Source organism: Caretta caretta, chromosome 14 (assembly GCF_965140235.1).
Source record: "Caretta caretta isolate rCarCar2 chromosome 14, rCarCar1.hap1, whole genome shotgun sequence".
NCBI classification, from domain to species: domain Eukaryota; kingdom Metazoa; phylum Chordata; order Testudines; family Cheloniidae; genus Caretta; species Caretta caretta.
In genome coordinates this window covers 19,685,031-19,706,293 of record NC_134219.1, presented here as the reverse complement: position 1 = coordinate 19,706,293, position 21,263 = coordinate 19,685,031, and the positions used below count along the sequence as shown (strand labels likewise).

Here is a 21,263-nt window from a genome sequence, read left to right as displayed (position 1 = left end):
CCTTGAGGCTTCCATCCAAACTGCTAACATGGCTCTCATATGAAAAGTTTTGGTGTCCCTGTGGCTACATAGAAGGCTACGAAGAGCGTGATTTATTTGGCAGAAAGTTCAAGTGACCACTGTGCATTTAGTTATGACCGGCCAGGCGGTGGCACTCAGATCACAACGGGGTATTGCACACACAAACCTGTGTTAAGATACAGCCATTGTTCAGATCAAGATGGGTGATGATATATCGGTATCCGGGGCAGAGTTTGGATTGAGATGGGGCACAGCATGTTGGAGAGCTGTAGCAATACCCAGGGAGAGATGGGGATGTTCCATACCTGCCACCATTTGAATGGTGTAATCAGGGACATGAGGGGAGAAAAGGCCGGGCACCCCTTTGTACTCCACTGAAATGTGTTGAGCTGGCGAGCACTGAGAATAACACAACAGAAACAGAAAATTCCTGCCTTAGCCCAGCTTGCATGGGTGCTACACAGTGGACTTCTAGGTCCTCAATGCATACCCAGAGCCAGGCTCCACCTTCGCCAGCCCCATATGTGGGCCTCCCTCAAAGCAGCCCCAGAGGGAATCATAGAAGATTAGGGTTGGAAGAGGAGACCTCAGGAGGTCATCTAGCCCAACCCCCTGCTCAAAGCAGGACCCACCCCAGCTAAATCAGAGCTTCCCTCTCGGTTGTGAGGGGAGATTCCTCAGGGGGTAGAAGACTCCCCAGGCCAGTCCCGGAGGGAAGGGGAGTAGATCCCCCATGACAGCCGCGGGACGGCAGCAGCGGCTCCCCCGTTCCAGCCCCGGGGGTGGGCATTGGATCCCCCATGCCAGCCCCGGGTCACCCTACCCCGGGAGGGGGCAGTGGATCCCACATACCCGTCGCGGGGGGTGAGCCTCCGCGGGCGGCGGTTCGATTGCTCGGCGCTCCCCGGCCTGGCGGGTGGATGGTATCTGGCTCGGCGCGCGGCCTGACGGGGTCGGAAGCAGCCGCTGGCCTGCCTCTGTCCCTGCGCCTGCCCGCTGGCCGCGGGGAGTGTCGGCGTCCGGGCTCAGTCCGTCTGCGGCCGCGATGGTTTAAAGGCCTCGGGCCAGCTCCGCATCCGGCAGTAGCCATGAACCTGCTGCCGGCCAACCCGCACGGCAACGGGCTGCTGTACGCCGGCTTCAACCAGGACCACGGTGAGGGGGAGCGGGGAGCTGCGGCCGAATCAGGGGAAACGGCTGTGGGGGCAGCTTGGGAGTAGATGGGGTTCCGGTGGGGTTTGTCTGGGGGTGGCGGGGCCTGGCTGGGAGTGTGGGGGTGGCGGGGGCCGCGGTGGCGGGGCCTGGCTGGGAGTGTGGGGGTGGCGGGGGCCGCGGTGGCGGGGCCTGGTTGGGAGTGTGGGGGTGGCGGGGGGGTGGTGGCTGGGAGTGTGGGGGTGGCGGGGGCCGCGGTGGCGGGGGGGTGGTGGCTGGGAGTGTGGGGGTGGCGGGGGCCGCGGTGGCGGGGGGGGGGTGGCTGGGAGTGTGGGGGTGGCGGGGGCCGCGGTGGCGGGGGGGGGGTGGCTGGGAGTGTGGGGGTGGCGGGGGCCGCGGTGGCGGGGGGGGGGTGGCTGGGAGTGTGGGGGTGGCGGGGGCCGCGGTGGCGGGGGGGGGGGTGGCTGGGAGTGTGGGGGTGGCGGGGGCCGCGGTGGCGGGGGGGGGGGTGGCTGGGAGTGTGGGGGTGGCGGGGGCCGCGGTGGCGGGGGGGTGGTGGCTGGGAGTGTGGGGGTGGCGGGGGCCGCGGTGGCGGGGGGAGGGGTGGCTGGGAGTGTGGGGGTGGCGGGGGCCGCGGTGGCGGGGGGGGGGGGTGGCTGGGAGTGTGGGGGTGGCGGGGGCCGCGGTGGCGGGGGGGGGGGGTGGCTGGGAGTGTGGGGGTGGCGGGGGCCGCGGTGGCGGGGGGGGGTGGCTGGGAGTGTGGGGGTGGCGGGGGCCGCGGTGGCGGGGGGGGGGGTGGCTGGGAGTGTGGGGGTGGCGGGGGCCGCGGTGGCGGGGGGGGGGGTGGCTGGGAGTGTGGGGGTGGCGGGGGCCGCGGTGGCGGGGGGGGGTGGCTGGGAGTGTGGGCGTGGCGGGGGCCGCGGTGGCGGGGGGGTGGTGGTGGCTGGGAGTGTGGGGGTGGCGGGGGCCGCGGTGGCGGGGGGGGGTGGTGGCTGGGAGTGTGGGGGTGGCGGGGGCCGCGGTGGCGGGGGGGGGTGGTGGCTGGGAGTGTGGGGGTGGCGGGGGCCGCGGTGGCGGGGGTGGTGGCTGGGAGTGTGGGGGTGGCGGGGGCCGCGGTGGCGGGGGGGGGTGGTGGCTGGGAGTGTGGGGGTGGCGGGGGAGGAGTTGGCTGGGAGTGGGTGGGCAGCGGGGGGAGGGTGTCGTAATGGGGAGATATTCCATCCTTTTGTCCTCAAACCTTCCCTTTATTCCCTTCTCCAATTTTTTTTCCAATCAAACAAAAGTTTTGGGATAACACAGACTAGCCCCCCGGCTGGTGAGGGAGTGGGGCTCACCATGAGGCAAAGGGGAGTGTGACCTGTTGCGGGTTGGAGTGGGGCTGAAATGCCTCTCCAGGGCAGCCTGTGTGTGGCAGCATGTCCTCCTTGCCGCCATGGTGACACGACACTGCGCTGTTTACCTGCGGCCCCAGGCACTGCCTTGACCTCTGACTAAATTCAGGGCCTGTGTGGCTTTACTCTGGGGCACCACAGCTGTAAATCTTCAAATCCTAAAGCAGGTTTGGGAAGTGGTTTGTGTTTTGGAGTGTGATTGTGGTTAACTCTTTTAGCTTAAGTGCTGTTAGGGAAATGTCAGAATTGGGACCAATTCATAATGTGGCTTCTGCAATAATCATGTTTAGAGATGCTTTCTGGCTTTTTATATACTAGGAAAAATCTGGTGCATAGTTCTATACATGGTAAGATCAGTGAAAGCTATCACACTGACAAAGTGCTAGTGTTTTTGCTACCATCTTGTTTACACTACAGTTTCCACTCTCACTACACCTGTTGGAGCATTATTTATCTGGGTTTTACCAGTGTAGATGCAGCTGTTGTGTCCCTTAAAGTAGAGAGATATTTCTATATGGTGTTGGCAGTACCATGCCCTCATTTGTGTTTCTCTCAGCCATCAAGTCTGAGAAGAATGTGTTGGAGCCAAAGTCCGTGACCAGAATTTTCAAAAGTGGTTAGTGATTTTTTTTTGGGTGCCCCCGCTTTTCAGTTAGCGGGTTCTTTGGCACTTTCTGAAAATCAGATTCCTTTTTATATTTAGGCACCTAAAAACACTAGTCACTGAAGTGAAAGATATTTAAGTTGTAACAGCTTCTTATGTGGCCTTAATTTTCTGTTTTAAAATAAGGGAGGTTCTCCTGAGATTTACTGGGGGAGTAATTTGCCAAATAGTATGTGTCACTTTAACACATTTTTATGTTGTACAAATTAGTGGTGGAGATTTGGTTGTGCTGTCTGATTTTTGTACTCTACATCATGCTTAAAAAGACACTGACAATATAAGTAGATCAATAATTATACATTGTATACATGTAACATTATACATCAATAATGTTCTAATGATATCTAGAGCCCGTTGGGTGGGGAAAAAAAAACTAATTAAAGCTTCACGTCCTATGCTTGGCTCTCCGTTCTCAGGGAAACTGGGGGAGACTTTCTAAGGTACAAGTGAAAGTAAAGTGCCTAACTCTGACTTTTAATAGCAGCTAGGTGCATTGCTGCTCCTAATGCCTTTGAAAATCTCCTTCATAATCTGTTCCAAGAAACAGTGCACGTATGCCTAATCTTGCTGTCTCAATGTACAAAGTATCAGTCTTTTGAATAAGTGTCTTTTTCTTGTGTTGTGGGGGGAAAAAGATTTGTGGATGAGTACCAGAATTTTCTTCCAGAGTGCAAGGAAATAAGTCTTATAGCTTAAAACAAAGTTGTTAAATATTTCCTTTTTTTCCATTTGTAGCCATAGCAAATAAAGCTGATTTAATTTTTTTAATAAGTGAGAATGAATGTGAATTGTTCCGTGACACACATAATGTTTCACTGTCTTTGTAAGCAGTGTGGTGTGTGTGTATGTGGTTTTTTTGTTTTTTAATGAAGCTGCACCTTTGAGGTGTTTGAGCTACCACGTTGGCTGGAAAAAAAACCTAAATTGATCTTAATACCTCCCCTGTCATCTTATCTCACATTTGAAATAGTGGTAAGTGTGGGCAACTTGGATTTTGGGTCAGTTTCAATCTGTGTATTCAAACAGTTTCAAATACAGTTTCAATCTTCAACTTCATCGGATGCAGTGAGCTGTAGCTCACGAAAGCTTATGCTCAAATACATTTGTTAGTCTCTAAGGTGCCACAAGTACTCCTTTTCTTTTTGCGAATACAGACTAACACAGCTGCTACTCTGAAACCCATCTTAAGCTTGCACCCATTTGTGAGTGCTACAAGGTTTTGCCCATTGCAGCATCAGGTCCTCAGTTTAGAATAAATTTGTTGGTGCTGTGACTCCCATTGTTTTCAGAATGAAGTGTATGCCAAACGGGGGTGTCATTTGCTATGGGACAAGAGGGGGCGGTTTAGCCTCCCCCAACTTTGAATGCTGTCATTAGGAAAGAAATAATTGCCTAGTACTGTAGTTATTCTTGATGATGCCAATTGGGACAAAGAATATTGTATATGCTGATGCAACTTTTTCCCCCACCTCTTGAATTTGTCTGAAATGACACCCCTGATGCTGAGCTTTATTTAATTATGGTAGCATCCCAAAATGTACGAAGGAGTTGTACAGACTCTTAGGAAGATAGTCCCTGAGCTGAGGAGCTTACCTTAGCTACATTGTTAGGTACTTTTTCTAAATAAACTGGCAGCTTAAACAGTTCCCTAGTTATATAGGCAAAAAAAGTGAGGGAGGTTCTGTTTGCAAGCTACTGTAACGCTTTCTCGTTATAAATGGTATATATGTACATTTTAAAAATAGCCTAACCAGTATGATACCTGATAGCATTTAGGAAACAAAAGTACTTATCTTAGGGCTTGTCTACACTGACCACTCACAGTGCTGCAACTTTCTCACTCGGGTGTGCAAAAACATCCCCCTGAGCGCAGCAAGTTTCAGCATAGTAAAGTGCCAGTGTAGACAGTGCACCAGCGCTAGGAGTTACACCTCCATGAGGGGCGTATGTTTTGTTTTGTTTTTTTTTAAGAGCGCTGAGAGAGCTGTCTCCCAGCGCTCTGCCGTGACCACACCAGCCACGTTAAAGCGCTGCCATATAGACTAGTGTTGCCTGTGTAGACTAGCCATGTTAAAGCGTTGCCAGTGTAGACTAGCCCTTATTAGTTATTTTTCCTGGTTATTGTGAATGTAATTCTAAAAACAGTAGCTAGGAGGAAAACCTCACTACTTCCATTTTGCTACTAACTAAAAATAGAAATCTGAATCACTGGAGTGCTGAAACTTAGTGTGAGTGCCTGCATATAATTTTGCAATCACCTCATTTCTCAGTAACTCAAGAATAGCCAATCCAGTACTCACAGGAAGATGGGAGGGATGATCTAATAGGGCTGGAAAAGACCTTAGTTCTATGACTGGCGTGTTTCATCTGAAGTATCAGAAACCCATATTTACCTTTTAAGCTTTGAGAAATATTACTATTGGTTTTTTTTATATAGGATAGTTTTTCATTGTCTTACAGAAAAGGTTAAGTGCTGTCAAGTACTTCACAACAAACTTTTTTGTCAAAGTTTTTATTAATTTAAAATTTGATATAATCTTAATTCTAGTCACTTCTGTAGTGTTTTCTGTCCAAGGATCTCAAAGCACTTCACAAAAATTACTGAACGAATGAAAGAAACCTCATAATAACCTTGTCTCCTAAGGAAGGAGTAATTTCACATACTGAGAGGGATTCCTCCCCTTTCACTCCCCCTGCTCCCTAGGTGTCATACTGCATATGACAGAGTTGGTAATGGAATCCAGAGATTATCTGTCAGTCCTGTGTTCAAGCTATTAGGCTGTTCTCCCTTTCTTGAGCCTGCCTAACAGCAAAACAAAATGTCTAGACCTCATGATGCAGAAATGACTTTGCAGCTGACCAATTTTAGACAGTGTGTGCAGTCTTAGGTAATGTGCGCAGAGCAGAGGATGCTGTTAGACATCAATATAACACATCTGTGTCCTCGATCCTAAAGTAAAAAGATTTCCTCTATGCAGCATGGCACTTCCAGGACAGGCATTTCAGCCCCTTCCAAGCCCTCCCTTTTTACTTTGGCACCACTGGGTCAATATGGGCAGATAGTACTCATTCCACCAATAATAGTCAAATTCAAGTTATAGTTGCAAATTAAACAACGTACTGCTTTTTTCTTTAAATAAGAAAAAGGATAAAAGTAAAGAAAATAATACTTACGCTTATAGATGCTGTGTAAAATTTTCAAAGGCACCTAAGTCCCATTGATTTTCTTCAATGAGACTTAAGCTTCTGAATGCCTAAGCCACTGTTGAAAATGGGACTTAGGCTCCTAAGTCACTTGGCATTGTCACAGGAATAAGAGCTACTGTAGGTTATGGAAACACAAGTTACAGAGTTGAAAGTGTAGTAGTGGTACCTCATGTCCGAGTCAATGTCTGTATCTTTTGTTTGGTCCATTCTTTCATCCGAAAGGTTCAGAGCAGGTTGTCATGTGAAGAAGAGATTGTCACCTTGCCTCCGTGGGTCACAACTGAGAATATCAAATTCAGGACAAGTTGCTGGAGAAAAGGGCAGACACACCCCAAAACTGGTGGTTATTCTTCCATGAGATATACCAATCCAGCAACAAAAGTAAACTTCTGTCTTACCATACTGGCTATCAAGAAGTCAGAAATGCAGCCTCCTTAGGTATTCTGGTCCTGGATTCAACACCCAGATACTAGACTTAATGATGAGTGGTTTATTTAAAACCAATTTCCTCAAACAAAAGGCTTCTTCTGATCCTAAAGGACCAGACACATACCCAGGTCAATATATAACTCGGATCTTACCCAATAATCACACTGTTGCCAATTCTTTAGTATCTAATATCTAAAGGTTTATTTATAAAAAGAAAGAAAGGTGAGAGTTAAAATTGGTTAAAGGAATCAGATACATACAATAATTGCAAAATTCTTGGATCAGGCTTGTAGCAGTGATGGAATAAACTGCTTGCTTGTTAAACTTCTCTCCTGCTCAAACCTCTGGACTATGAACTTAGAGTCCTCTTGTCTTGCATAGATTTCACTGTCAAGAAAAAAACCCCCAAACCCTTAAATATGGAAGCTCATTTTTGTTTCCTTCCCTCTCCCACTCCAGCCACCTGTTGTATTGGTCTCTAAAAATATTCCTACACTGCAGCTTGGAGCATGCCTCCTAGCCCAGGTAGGCAGACTTACGCTAGCGTTGCTTGAGCTAGTGCACTGTAAATAGCAGTGTGGACATGGGCATTGGCTCAGACTAGCCACCCAAAGCCAAGCCCGTCTGAGCTCTGGTGGCTAGCCTGAGCTGCTGCTCATGCTGCAATGTCCACACTGCTATTTTTAGTGTGCTAGGCCAAGCAAAGCTAGTGGGAGTCTGTCTACCGGGGCTGGGAAGCACACCCCCAGCTGCAAGTAAACATACACTAAGTATATTGTGTTCAGTTAAGTTTCCTGGGAATCTCTGAGCTTTCCTTCTAGTTCCCTTACTTTGGGGAGTCTGCCTTTGTAGAAAACATGCAGTGGCATTATAGCAAATTTTAATGTCTGCTAACATAGTCTATTCGGGTTTGTCATAAAATGTTGGTCCTTCACTAATATTAAAGCAAAATTTAAATTTTTTTTAGTATCTAACAGGTTTTTTTTAAGCATTACTTTACCACCACAGTATACTGGAAATATATCAATCATTCTGTAGAGAACCTCTCATAGAAAGGAAATGTAATTTGAAAAAATAGTCTCCAAGAAATATCAGCTCTCATCCAGAACTATATCATCACCATACCATGCTTGCCATTACCTTGGAAAGATAATTTCTCCCTTATGGGGGAAAAAGCTACAGAGCCTTAGAGCCAGTTATAAGGTTTGTCAGATAACTTATCAATTTATTAACTCCATAGTTGCAGCTCATGGAATACTATAGCCATTTGCTTTATCAGCTCAATGTATGCTGCAAATCAATGACACATGGCAAAATGAAGCTGTGGCTCTAGCTTGACTATAAGCCTCTCAGTTCAACACATTAAAGTATCTTCCTCAGACATTCTTGTCAACTGCTAGAAATGGCCCACCTTGATTATCACTACAAAAGTCCCCCGTCCCCCCCGCTCTCCTGCTGGTAATAGCTCACCTTAAGTGATCACTCTTGTTACAGTGTGTATGGTAACACCCATTGTTTCATGTTCTCTGTGTGTATAAATCTCTCCACTGTATGTTCCACTGAATGCATCCGATGAAGTGAGCTGTAGCTCACAAAAGCTTATGCTCAAATAAATTTGTTAGTCTCTAAGGTGCCACAAGTACTCCTTTTCTTTTTGCGAATACAGACTAACACGGCTGCTACTCTGAAACCTTTAATATTATAGTTAGTGAAAAGACTTTCTTGATTGGTAATATTCACCATTTGCCCTCTTCCATGTGTATACACTCTCAGACATATGGAACTTTTTTAGAAACTGGGTCAAGCAGAAATCTCAAAGCCCAGCTTGAAGTTGTGCTCTACAAACTAGTACATCAGTGCCTTTGAAGAAAATCATTGGTCTGTCTTTTCTATTCTTGGGAGATGACTTTTGTAGTACTGAAAGCAGATGTAAAGGTAGCTGCTTGTGTTGCCCCGGGAGTCTGCTGGCAATGAGTGCCTGCCAAATAGGAGTGACACTGTAACTACTGAAAATCAGTGGCAAAGCACCTGTTGACAACAATGGGAGGAGCAGTGCACCTGTTGTAATTGTTGCTTTCTGTGAGCTCAGTCAGCAGGAATCCTATGGATGCTCCAAAACTTGCATCCTGTGCATGGTATAATGGCTCCCCTCCAACTAATCAAGCTGGTGTATGGTCATATTTGAGAAGAAACTATCTCTTACAGTAAGATGGCAGTAAAACCTAGGAAAAGAGAAGGAATACCCTAAAAATCCAGTGATTTAACCATTCAAATTTTTCAGCACAAACTTCTAATGTTCACCACCTCCTTTCCCTCAACCATTTTTGTTGACATACACTTAAACAGCTTAATAGGCTATTGGGTTACTTTAAAATTCTGGCAGTATTTCAGCCCCTTGTGAGAGGGGAGGAAAAACAAAAATGTTGAATCCATTTGTTTTTCAGTGATTGTGCCATATCAGCCACGCTTATCTTAAAATTATCTGTAAAATAATTCCAGTATATAGTTGATAATCCATAGTCAAAAGATTCTGAATATCCTTGGTGCCATGCAGATGCTTCACCGCATATATTTATGTGGCATAATTTAAAGTAGTGTTTCTCAACCTTTTTGGTACTAGGGACTGGCTTGCTGCCTTCCTAAACTATGTCAGGGAGATCTCATGGTCTAGTGACAGTTCATGGACCAGTCATTAGGAAACACCAATCGAGAGTACCCAATATAATTTTGGGGATATGTCGCTTCATTAATTGTAGATTTCCATAATAAACATATGTACTTTATTTATAATAAAATCATAAGATGTCTGCTTGCTATTAAGGGTTTACAAAGAGAAAAATATGTAGTCTGAACCTTCTTTTCAGGCTCTGTCTGTCTGCCATTTAGCTGCAGAACAACCAAGTTATTTTGACATGCAGGAACAATTGGACATAGGGATCTGAGCAAATAGTTTGGCAAGATGAAGAAGGAAAGTGCGAAGTGAGGTTTTTATTAATAGTTTTGTAGATATTAATTTGGGGTTTATAACTCTGAGCCCAACAAGACCCTGGTTTTTATTATTTTAGAGTAGATGTTTGACATTACCCAGGGTGCAATCTGTTGAACAGCAGTTTCCTGTCAATTCTACAACCTGGGGGTGCCTTTTACACGGCTTTGCTGTGAGAGCAACTACCTGGTCTACGCTCACACCACCTCCAGCATGTAAATTACTCCCAGCTATATTGTGTGAGTGCTGTGGTCAGGTACTTTTGAATTATGCTGCAGAGTAACACCAGCAAATTCCCAGGCCCAGACTTTCCCTCAGAAATGCATGTCTTGTGTTGCCCAGGACAGGGCTGGACACCAGAAGCTCATATAAATCCGTCAATTTATTAATAGAAAATACAGGATTTGTGCATATCTCAAATGGAGTTTCCCAAACACTTCAATCCAAGCACACTGGTTTAGATAAAACAAATTTCTGAACTACAGAAAGATTTGAAGTGATTACAAGTAATGAGGCTTAAAAGTCATAGCTTGTTGCATTTTACTTTTTATTTCCTTGTAACCAATTAAGTGCATTTAAAACAGTCTCTCTCACCACATAATTCAGCAGTCTTACTGGCTGAATTCCTTTCATACAGGATCCCTCCCTCAGTCCTAGGCTTTTTCTTTGTTTCTCAGGTGTTGTGGCTGCTGTGGGTAGAGAGAAAGGGAGGAATATTTTGGGGCATCTGTTCTCCTTCTTACACCTTTTCCTCTTCTTTGAGAACTCTCTCAAGCTGGGGTTCAGGAGACCTAGTCTGTGGGGATAGGAACCTCCAACTGTTTCTTTGCCAAGATGTAAATTTCTCACTCATACCCTTTTTCCTGCCAAAGAATGGTCACTTAACCAGGTGACAGGTTTCAGAGGAACAGCCGTGTTAGTCTGTATTCGCAAAAAGAAAAGGAGTACTTGTGGCACCTTAGAGACTAACCAATTTATTTGAGCATGAGCTTTCGTGAGCCACAGCTCACTTCATCAGATGTGTACCGTGGAAACTGCAGCAGACTTTATATACACACAGAGAATATGAAACAATACCTCCTCCCACCCCACTGTCCTGCTGGTAATAGCTTATCTAAAGTGATCAGCAGGTGGGCCATTTCCAGCACAAATCCAGGTTTTCTCACCCTCCACCCCCCCACACAAATTCACTCTCCTGCTGGTGCTAGCCCATCCAAAGTGACAACTCTTTACATAATCAAGTCGGGCTATTTCCTGCATAGATCCAGGTTTTCTCACTTCCCCCCCACCCCCAAACACACACAAACTCACTCTCCTGCTGGTAATAGCTCATCTAAACTGACCACTCTCCAAGTTTAAATCCAAGTTAAACCAGAATATCGGGGGGGGGGGGTCCATTTGATTTAGTTGACACCTGGTTGAGGCATCAGTTTGATTTTTGTCTCTGAGGAACTGGTTTGTGGCTGTGTCCCCAGATTTGGAATATGTCTTAGGGCTTGTCTACACTACAGGTTATGTCAACATAATTTGTCACTCAGGGGTGTGAATAAGCCACCCCACGAGTGACCTAAGTTACACTGACATAAGCGCTAGTGAGGACAGTGCTTGTTGGTGGGAGAGCTTCTCTTGCCAATGTAGCTACCATCTCTTGCGGAGGTGGTTTTATTATGCCAATAGGAGAGCTCTCACATGTTGGCATAGAGTGTCATTGCCAGACGTACAGCTGCACTGTAGCACTTCTAGTGTAGACTAGCCCTTACTAACATCATACAGTAGAATCTTATAACTTTACATATAATGTTGGCACACACATTACTAGGACAATAAAGATCAGCAAATCATGAGTTTTCAGATGATGCAGTACTGGCATATTTTGTAAAAATGTATCATCTTGAAAAAGGGGTGGACATAGAGATGGGGAGTGTCACAATGTTCCTTATGGATACACACCAACACACACATTCTCAACTTTTTTATTAAAGGTTGTTTAAAAAATTTCAGATCATTGCATAGGAAAATAAACTTGTTCCAATTATTTTGTGCCCTTGAATCTCAAAGTTCTTTATGAATTTTGGTATGCCACTTGTAAATTATTGTTTGTGCTGTTGTAGTTGGGTTGGGCCCACGATACAAGAGACAAGGTGGGTAAAGTAATATATTTTATTGAACCAGCTTCTCTTGGTGAAAGACCAGCTCTTGAGCTACCCAGAGCTCTTCTCACCCACCTTGTCTCACTTTTAAATTGTGTATTTGTTTTATCAAGTTAATTTTTTTCTGTAACAATCTCTCTGCATGCACAATAATTAGAATCTCTGGATGCTTGTTAATGGCTTCTGTGTGTTCTGCCATTTGTCCAATACTGGCAGATAGTATGACTCGCTACTTGTGATAAGTAGAATCATTAGTATTTACTAACATAAATCAAATAAAACAGCAGAAGAACTCACTCTGGGAGTATGAAGGAATCCATTTAAAAGTCATTCTCTTCCCTTCTTCCCCCGCCTCCTCCCCCCCCCCTCCCCAATCTAAGAGATCTGCATAACCCAATTCTGGGCTTCAGCTTAAAAAAAAAAAATGGTCAGAGCTGTAAAATCTCTGTATATTCAAAACTCTTTAGTTTATAAGTTCCGTTGCTTGAGTTGCTCTAGTTCCCCACAGTTAAGTGGACCTGATGGACTTCCAAGTTGCACTGTGCTATCCTGCATGCCACTATCCGAGTGTGATAGATAAAGAACTATTCTCACCTATTTCAGGAACGAACCTGTTAGATAACACAGTAAAGTTTTAATTAGTAATCTGAATATTTGAAATAGGACTCCTTTTTTAGTACATGAAGTGAATATAGGGGTTTTCTGTGCTAGCTGTTACTGGGGAGTGTAAGTTTCAGTAAGAATACACCAAAACTGATTTCCTTCTCCCTGGTATTGACTCATGATCAAACTGCCTCCTATGTGATACAGTATCTCCTTTCCTTCCATTGTTTCTTCACCACCTGTTTAAACAGAACACCAGGGACTTCCAACATTGAAACAAAGTGGAAAAAACAACTTTGCACTGTTTCCACTCTTTCTATTTTAAATTAAAGACGCAACATTCTTCTTGAAATAAATTTCATTGACATTAAAGCTCTTGAATAGTGACCCCCCCAGCCCTCCGACTTGCTCTATTTTGCCTGTATTACATAATTAATGCATATTTTTCCATTTTGTGTTTTAGGATGCTTTGCATGTGGAATGGAAAATGGATTCAGAGTTTATAATGCAGATCCTCTCAAAGAAAAAGAGAAACAAGGTGTGAGATGCTTTCTCATTTTTCAGCTCACTTCATCGGGTGCAACTGTAGCTCACGAAAGCTTATGCTCAAATAAATTGGTTAGTCTCTAAGGTGCCACAAGTACTCCTTTTCTTTTTGCGAATAAAGACTAACACGGCTGCTACTCTGAAACCTGTCATTTTTCTATGCTAGCTCTGTTTTGAAAGTCCAGCCTACATGTCTTCTCCACAGGGCTCTTGCCTGGGTTACTTTCTTCCTGCATTGAGCCCTTGTCCAATGACTTTCCTTCCAGCCAAGGAGGGCTCCACTGGCTCCACAGCAAGTCTCAATCATGTGTCTTCTAGATCGGCAATTTAACTTCTGGTAATCCTCTACTGCCTGAGCTAACAGACTCAGGTGTGTGATCTTGAAGCTAGTATCAGACTGAAACCTCTGTGGACTGGTCACTAGAGGGGGTGAGCAACACATTGTAAGTGTGAAAGAACTGGGGTAGCTCTCTAAAGTCACAGGTTAAACAAGTTGTGGTGTGTTTTATAAGGGAGAGCGCCACATCAAGTGGCTAGAGGATTAGGCTGTAATCTGTACTGGGCTTTTTCTGCCTGATCCTGTCATGTAAAAACTGCTTTGGTGGTTCTGTTAAAGCCTATATACAGTTTTTGCTCAACAATAAGACTTGACAGAAACTTAGCGAAAACCATTCTTCTAACCAGTGGAGGGAGACAGACTGCATCTGTTCTGAGAGGAATGGCAGTGTTTTCTGTACCTCAGATATAACCCTTTCTCTCCCTTTGACTACCAGTGAGGTCTCTGGGGTTTCCTAACAGCCTCACTGATTTTCCAGTCCTCCTTTCTTAAGCCTTCTCTTCTAACTTAAAGTGTGTGGAGGTCTCTGATTCCAGTCCGTACATCCTTTAGTTGCCCTAAGAGGGATGTAGCTCCTCCTAACTGCTAGTGATGTCTATCTTTAATCTCATCCCTGCTGAGTATACTCCTACTATTCCTATTTTGCTTCCCATCCCTCAGGTTCTGTGTTCTTTAATCTGTCGCGTCCCTAACCTTTCTGATCCCACTCCTCTTTCTGCTCCTTCTGGAATTCCAGCTCTGCCTTCAGAAAGCTCATTGTCATTCATGACTTTCTAACTACTTAAACTCCATTTCCTCTCTTCCTCTGAAACCTGGATGTCTGCTTCTCATTTGTGTTTTGTCTGAGACTCACTTCCAAAGGAGAGGTCTTTCCTAAACCTCCTGTCATGAAGGCCTTGTTGGTGGCACATGCTCCTCCACATCTATCTGTAAATTTGAATTGTATATAATCCAACACTGTTTTCACACTGCCCTCAAGCATAGTGGCTGTCATAACTTTACATTAAACATAGACAGCACCATCACTCTGGTTTCCTGGTATCTGAGTCAGAGAGAGACTTGGTTAAAAAGCAGCTGACTGAAGCTTAATCTGTGCAAGACAGAAGTGATGCTCATATTATTGGGGGGTAACTGTCTAAAACCATAATGTTAGGGCACTTGTCCACTGACCATCAGTGTAATGCTGGACTAAAGTGTCCTTCTGGACTTCTACTCTTGGATACCCAAATGGCGCTTTTAGCTAAAAGTTCCTTCCCATTGGACCAAAGCATTCATTATTTCCTAGTCCAGATGGTTCACTGCTACTTGGGGATGGAAGTGAACGCCATGAAGAAGCTCCAGATGGATGTGCATGTGTTTGGTTCATCTTCAGAGCAAAACAGATTGAGCACATTCCCCCTCAACCCCATTTTTCTGCATGCTGTACTGGCTACCTGTCCAATACCAGATCCAGGTCAAGATCCTGATCTACTGTGCCCTGCCCAAGAGAACTTACTTACACACTCTAAAAGAAGTATATACCCTACCATATGCCAAGTTATGTTTCTCAGTTTACTTGAATTGAGGTGCTTATAGCACTGTTAATACTAATCAGAGCTTTGTACTTAATTGCAGAGACTGGAGCCAATAAAATTAGTAGTTTTGAAAATGATTATCGGGGTGGAAGGGGACTGAACTTTGACTGGCTGCCCTACAGCTATGGAACTTTCCTCCACCAGATATTGGTGACCATAGAGCTCACTGTGCAGAGTGAGATTTAAGAACAGCTCTATTTTGCCCCTGAAGACTGTATGAAAGGATGGTAGAATTTGAGAACCAAAAAGTGAAACTGACTAGAATACACTTTTACTTTTGCTTAATTTAATTGCATAAACGGAGAGGAAAATCAAAAAAGTAAATGGCATAAAATAGTGACAAGTGCCTCTACCCTTTTCTCTTGCAACTCTCCCATCACATCTGATGCTAGCTTTGATATCTCCTCTGCTTTTTTCAATACTGCCCATAAACATGGCATGCCTACCTAATCTGTATTCACTAGCCACTTTTTCTCTCAAAATCCTTCCTAAAAAACCTCTTCTTTCTTGTTGCCTGCAAGAAGTGTTAACATACCATAAAAGAGAAATTAATTTTAATAGGATCATTGATATATACATACCATAAATGAGTAACTTCTTGTTTTCCATTTTAAAAAGTATACTTCAGTATTTGTGTGTGTGTGTGGGGGGGGGGGGGAATTGTACTTTTTTGCAATCATAAACAACTTTGAATATCTAAGTATCCTGTGTTGTATAGTTTGTTTTTTTTTAAATGTAACTTGTGGTCTCTGCTGAAAAAGCTGTTAATTGTAGCTAAGAGTAATCACTCTTTGGATTCTCTTAATATCCAGATGGGGACAGGAGGAGATCTTTCCATAGTGTAGATAACTGAGAGTAGCCGTAGTCATATACTGAAGCATTTTCTTGTGACAATGCAGTAAAAGGCCTCTTAACATGGGCTTGACCTCAGTGGTATTTTGCACTTCTGTAGTAAATCCTAAAATGTCACACTTTCTGTAAAGAAGAAAATGTTCCAATGCTATCTAAGACCCATTTTGCTGTGAAATTAAGTGCTGAGTATATTTACAAATTTCATTTTTTGTTTTACAGAATTTCTAGAAGGAGGCATTGGCCATGTTGAAATGTTATTTCGGTGCAACTATTTAGCATTAGTTGGTGGAGGAAAAAAACCAAAATATCCACCTAACAAAGGTACAGTGTTTCATAAATGTGTTTCTGGCATCCAACAGACTGCAAACTAAATTTTTTTTATAGAATCCAGAAAGTCTGTGTGTAGTCTTGGTTGCAACCTGCCTAAAATTCTTTTAGTATTTTAAATTCAAGGAAGATATGTATCTTCCTCTTAAGCCATTGGGCATTATGCCTGCTCATGAATTTGACCCCAGACTCTCTATCTCTACTTCTGTCATGCTTGTTTTGGAATATCTGTGGTTCTTATGTCATTTTACTTGGTGAATGGCTTGCTCACCATTTTCTAAGATATTGAAAATAAACTCTAAAGAAACCTACTCAGACCTGCATGCCAATAAAAATCAGTCATACAAAAACAGAAAGAAAACCTGACTGAGCTGCAAGCCTGGCCAATGATTTGTAAATTTGCTAAAACTTTCTCATACATTTTAACAATTTAAAAACCTTTGTCTGAGAGGGCTGGGCTGGGGGAAGTCTTCACAGATTTCTTGCAGTAATGGTTTTACAATTCACTTTCAATCTTGACAAGATTGAAAACTTTCCCAGAAGTCATAGTTATACTCATTATTGTGCCTGACCTATTTAGAGAACTTGACAATCGCTAACAAAATAGTAAGCCCCTCCACTGTGACCAAGTCTTTCTGAATTGGAGGACTTGGTGTTCTGAGATGCACAGAGACTGAAATATTGGCACTTAGTTTTGGAGGTTTTTCTATTGTTTGCTAAGCCCTTGTTATCAAGTCAGTGAAGCTGGCCTGCTCTCGGTGCTAAATTATAAGGTGCTGGCCATTTTAGTGTTTAATTTTTGACACTGTCAGGTTACAATGAATGCTCATAATGTGGTAGTAGTGAAGTGGCCTGTATTTCATCATCATTTGCTTCAGCTATTTGTATTCATGTATCTTTAAATCTGATCAAAACCATCAACACTGATGTACCTACTCAAAGCAGTTGACCTGAAAGTGAGACTGCCTCTGCAGTTAAGGCATCCAGTCCCCACATCTTAGTTTTCTTTTAAAGTGTCAGCCTTTGTATTGTATTAGGCAACTGTACCACCTAAGACTTAACTAGAAAGCTCAATTTGATGGGAGACAGCAAAAGAAAACACATGGTGATTCAGTAAGTGGTTTGAAGTGCATGGAGTTCTTTCCGTTCATATTGAACCAGCTCACTGGTGTTAGAATTTACTGTTGTACTGGAGGTGCTATCTTTTTAGATAGCATTTACAATGGGGGTCTTGACCACTTGTCATTTTTGCCCTTGTGTCTTGGTTGTATTGCATATCCATAATTAATCTAGCTACCTAAATCCTCTGTGGTTTCAATTACTTGTATTCACTTCCTATCCTAAAGTATTTTATACTGGTGTATACTCTTAAACAGATGCAGTGTTCCTCTACAGAGTTGGTTACATTTCAAAGATCAGTAAAGTGATTGGTTTTTGTTTTGTACACAGTTTGTAAAGCACTCTGGAAACACTTGAGATATTAATGTTCTAGTAATACCTTGACAATTGTGCTTCTGTCTTAATTCTTTACTACTTAATTTAGGGGGGGAAAGCAACCATCCACTGCTGTAAGCCCAGGCTGAATACAAACCCAGGATCAATGTCCAACAAATAGCTTTTCTTGTCACTTTATCAAACTGATATAAGTGCTTTCCAGTTAGGAAGAGATTGTGTCAAACATCTTAGAAAACTGAAATGAAATATTACTGGTTTTCTGATGGGATCTTTTCCACCATTTTAGTGATGATCTGGGATGATCTGAAAAAGAAGACAGTTATTGAAATAGAATTTTCAACAGAAGTCAAAGCCGTTAAATTGCGAAGAGATAGGTAGGTATGAGTAAAAATTTATTCCATGTGCAAGGCATTTTGTCTGCTATGTGTAGAGGTATTTTTGAGAGATTCTCAGTTGTTTATGGAAGGAAATTCTTTAAAGCATGTCTGCAACTAGAAATCTACTTAAAATGGTGCTTTTGGACAAGCTTTTTAAAGGGAGAATGGATCAGAGTTCATGTAGATTGGTGTATAGCTTACCACTGACACGTTCTGCTTTGCCATGTACAGAAGAAGAATGTTACAGGAGTTCCTGTTGGTCTGTAGCAGGAACCTGTGCTTGAATTTATGAACAGCTGGTTTATCTGTCTTGTTAGTTAACCCACAGTCATGACTAAGTGGTTTTGCAGAAACTGCAGTTACTGTTCGTTGGGAGGGTAGGAGAGTGTAAGGATCAAATTAATTAAAGTATGTTGAAGGCATTGTACAATTGAAATAATTATGCATTAGTAGGGGTGTGAGTGTGTATCTGTCTCTGTCCCCTTTCCCTGCTCTTGATTGATAAGACATAAGTGCTTCCCTTTTTATCTGTTTCAGAATTGTGGTAGTTTTGGACTCCATGATTAAAGTTTTCACATTCACACACAATCCCCACCAGTTGCATGTCTTTGAAACCTGCTACAACCCTAAAGGTTAGTAGTGTACTTAAAGTGGGGGAAGGTAGGTGTTCTTTTTTGGCCCTTGTTACTCTTCTTTTGAGTCTGTCCCATTTTTATCATTATATTCCTCTAGTTCAAATTCCTTGCTTTATTCACTTTGTTTAATTTCATTAACAATGACTTGTTTTGAAACATTCTAATCATACCCTTGTGGGAAGATACTTTTGTGGCAAACTGTTAGCATAAAGTTTATTTCACAATGCTTCATAATACTTTATTGCAGGAAAGCTCTCACGTAATCTACATTTCATCATACCTGGGTTTGGTTTGTCAAAGTAAGGTGGTGCTGCCCTTTTCAGCACAGTACTTGTAAAGTTGCAAATCTGTGTGCTCTGAAAATGGGTGAGTTTTCTAGCACAGAATACTAATGATTAAGGATAGTTCCTACTAAAGAGACAGCAGTAGATCACATCACGGAACAGGCCACCCAAATAAGAAGCGAGTCTGCTCCAATATGGAAATAACCCCCTCCCAACTGCACAGTCCCAGTTGTCACCTACCACCCCAGACTGGAACCCATATAGGTATCATTAAGCACTTACAAACCAAACTCGATGGGAACCACATCCTGAAAAATCTTTCCTGAACCCCATCTTCTGGCATTCAAACAGCCCTCCAAGCTCCTCAGAAGCAAGCTCCCCACCGACCAGGACACATCAACTCAAAGCTGCACCAGACCTTGCCAGAACAACAGACGCAAAACCTGCAGACATATCTCCACTGTTACGATGATCAGTACCCCCTCACCCCAACACACCTTTCAAGATTCATGAGTCCTACACATGCCTATCTCAACATGTGGTGTACCTCATCCAGGGCACTAAATGGCCCAAGAACAACTATGTGGATGAAATGAGACAATCACGGTGCTCGAATGAACTTGCACAGAAAAATAAGACACCCTATCACTTGTGGGCAAACACTCCCTCCCCTCCCCCAAGAGATTCCTCTATATCTGACCTCTCAATCCTTGTCCTCAAAGGAAACCTGCACAACACCTTCAAAAGATGATCCTGGGTTCTTAAGTCATATGCTAGACATTAAAAATCCTGGACTCCCTAGAGCTGCTGAATTTATGGCTTATTACAACAATCTATAACCCACTATCACCTACCAGCTTCTTTTTTTTTTTTTTTGCCCTCCTTACTGCCCCATGGCTGGGAAGGTGTTAATGGGCCACTTAACACACATTAATCTGAGACCATTCAAGGTGAACTAATTACAATAAACCAGGGGTTCTCAGGACAAATTATTTGGTGGCCTCAGAGTGCGGCCACCAACTCTTCCTGATGGCTGCTTTAACACTCTCCCCCCCATACTTAATTAGCTTTAGGAAAAATACAAACAAATACACACGTTTTACAATAAAAAAAAGAGTACTTGTGGCACCTTAGAGACTAACCAATTTATTTGAGCATGAGCTTTCGTGAGCTACAGCTCACTTCATCGGATTTCCACGGTATGCATCCGATGAAGTGAGCTGTAGCTCACGAAAGCTCATGCTCAAATAAATTGGTTAGTCTCTAAGGTGCCACCAATACTCCTGTTCTTTTTGCGAATACAGACTAAAACGGCTGTTACTCTGAAACCTGACATTTTACAATGATTAGGACGTGTATTTATTTGTTTGCTAGCTAGTAAAATGGCAAAGTGATACTTGTATGTTTGTTAATATCACTTTTCACAGCAGACTTACTCAGCCCTGGCAAGTTTGAGGACAAATTAAGCCCTGGATTGGGGGGGATTGGAGGAGGCAGTGGGGGCCAGGGAGGCAGCAGTGAGCCAGAGCCTGAAGCTCTGTGGCTGGAGGACAGAGCCCAAAGCCATGCCTCCAGAGCCCAGGGCTGGAGCCTGAAGCCCCACGGCAAGAACCTGCTGCCCCAGGACTGAAGCTCAAAGCCTGAGTCGCACTGCCCCTGGGAAGGTAGGGAACTCACTAGCTGCTCCTCCAGTGTTGTGCCCCACCTGTCTCCAGAGGGGGGCAGGGTCCAACCCCTGCTGGTGGCCCCAGCAACCAACACCAAACTGGTATATCCAAGAGCACCAGGGAGGAGCCACTGTTCCCCCCCCCCCCCCTCACTCCTCCTCCCCCAATAACAGTCCAGAAGGCTGTGGCCACAAGAAAAGCCCCTGGTGGTCATATGCAACCACAGTGGCTGCATTTGAGAAATGCTGCACTAAACAATCTCTTCCACCGTGTATGTAGCTGTGATACTCGGAGTACATTTCCCAGACCTGAAGAAGAGCTCTGTGTAAGCTAAAACACTTGTCTCTCACCAAAAGAAGTTGGTTCAATAAAATATATTACCTCACCCTCCTTGTCTCTACAAAGAAGACTGCCCTTAATTACCAGTCCTTTCAGTCTTTATAACACTGGTATTGTCCGTAATACAGTCTCTCTCCACATAGTTCTCCAAGACAGCGAGGAGTAAGTGCTCTTAAATCACTGAGCTTTTCAGATTAAATATCTAAGTGTGGTGCATGCTATAGAAATACTACTTGGATCAGGGCCTCATTGAGCTAGGGGTAGGCA

The 21,263-nt window shown here is 44.0% G+C and overlaps 1 protein-coding gene across 4 annotated transcripts in view; it reads left to right on the top strand.

Moving 5' to 3' along the window:
* Window positions 1–649: 649 nt before the first annotated feature.
* WDR45B (WD repeat domain 45B) overlaps window positions 650–21,263 on the top strand; it is a 31,432-nt gene continuing 10,818 nt past the window's right edge. The window contains exons 1-5 of one of the 4 annotated variants that reach the window (XM_048817249.2): window positions 650–1,176; window positions 13,067–13,141; window positions 16,132–16,233; window positions 17,981–18,068; window positions 18,609–18,703. In XM_048817249.2, the coding sequence (XP_048673206.2) occupies window positions 822–1,176; window positions 13,067–13,141; window positions 16,132–16,233; window positions 17,981–18,068; window positions 18,609–18,703 (715 nt within the window). In that variant the 5' untranslated portion in view covers window positions 650–821. Of the gene's footprint in view, window positions 1,177–6,901; window positions 6,993–13,066; window positions 13,142–16,131; window positions 16,234–17,980; window positions 18,069–18,608; window positions 18,704–21,263 lie in introns of those variants that run through there. The other 3 variants (XM_048817247.2, XM_075119350.1, XM_048817248.2) reach the window with 3 other exon arrangements.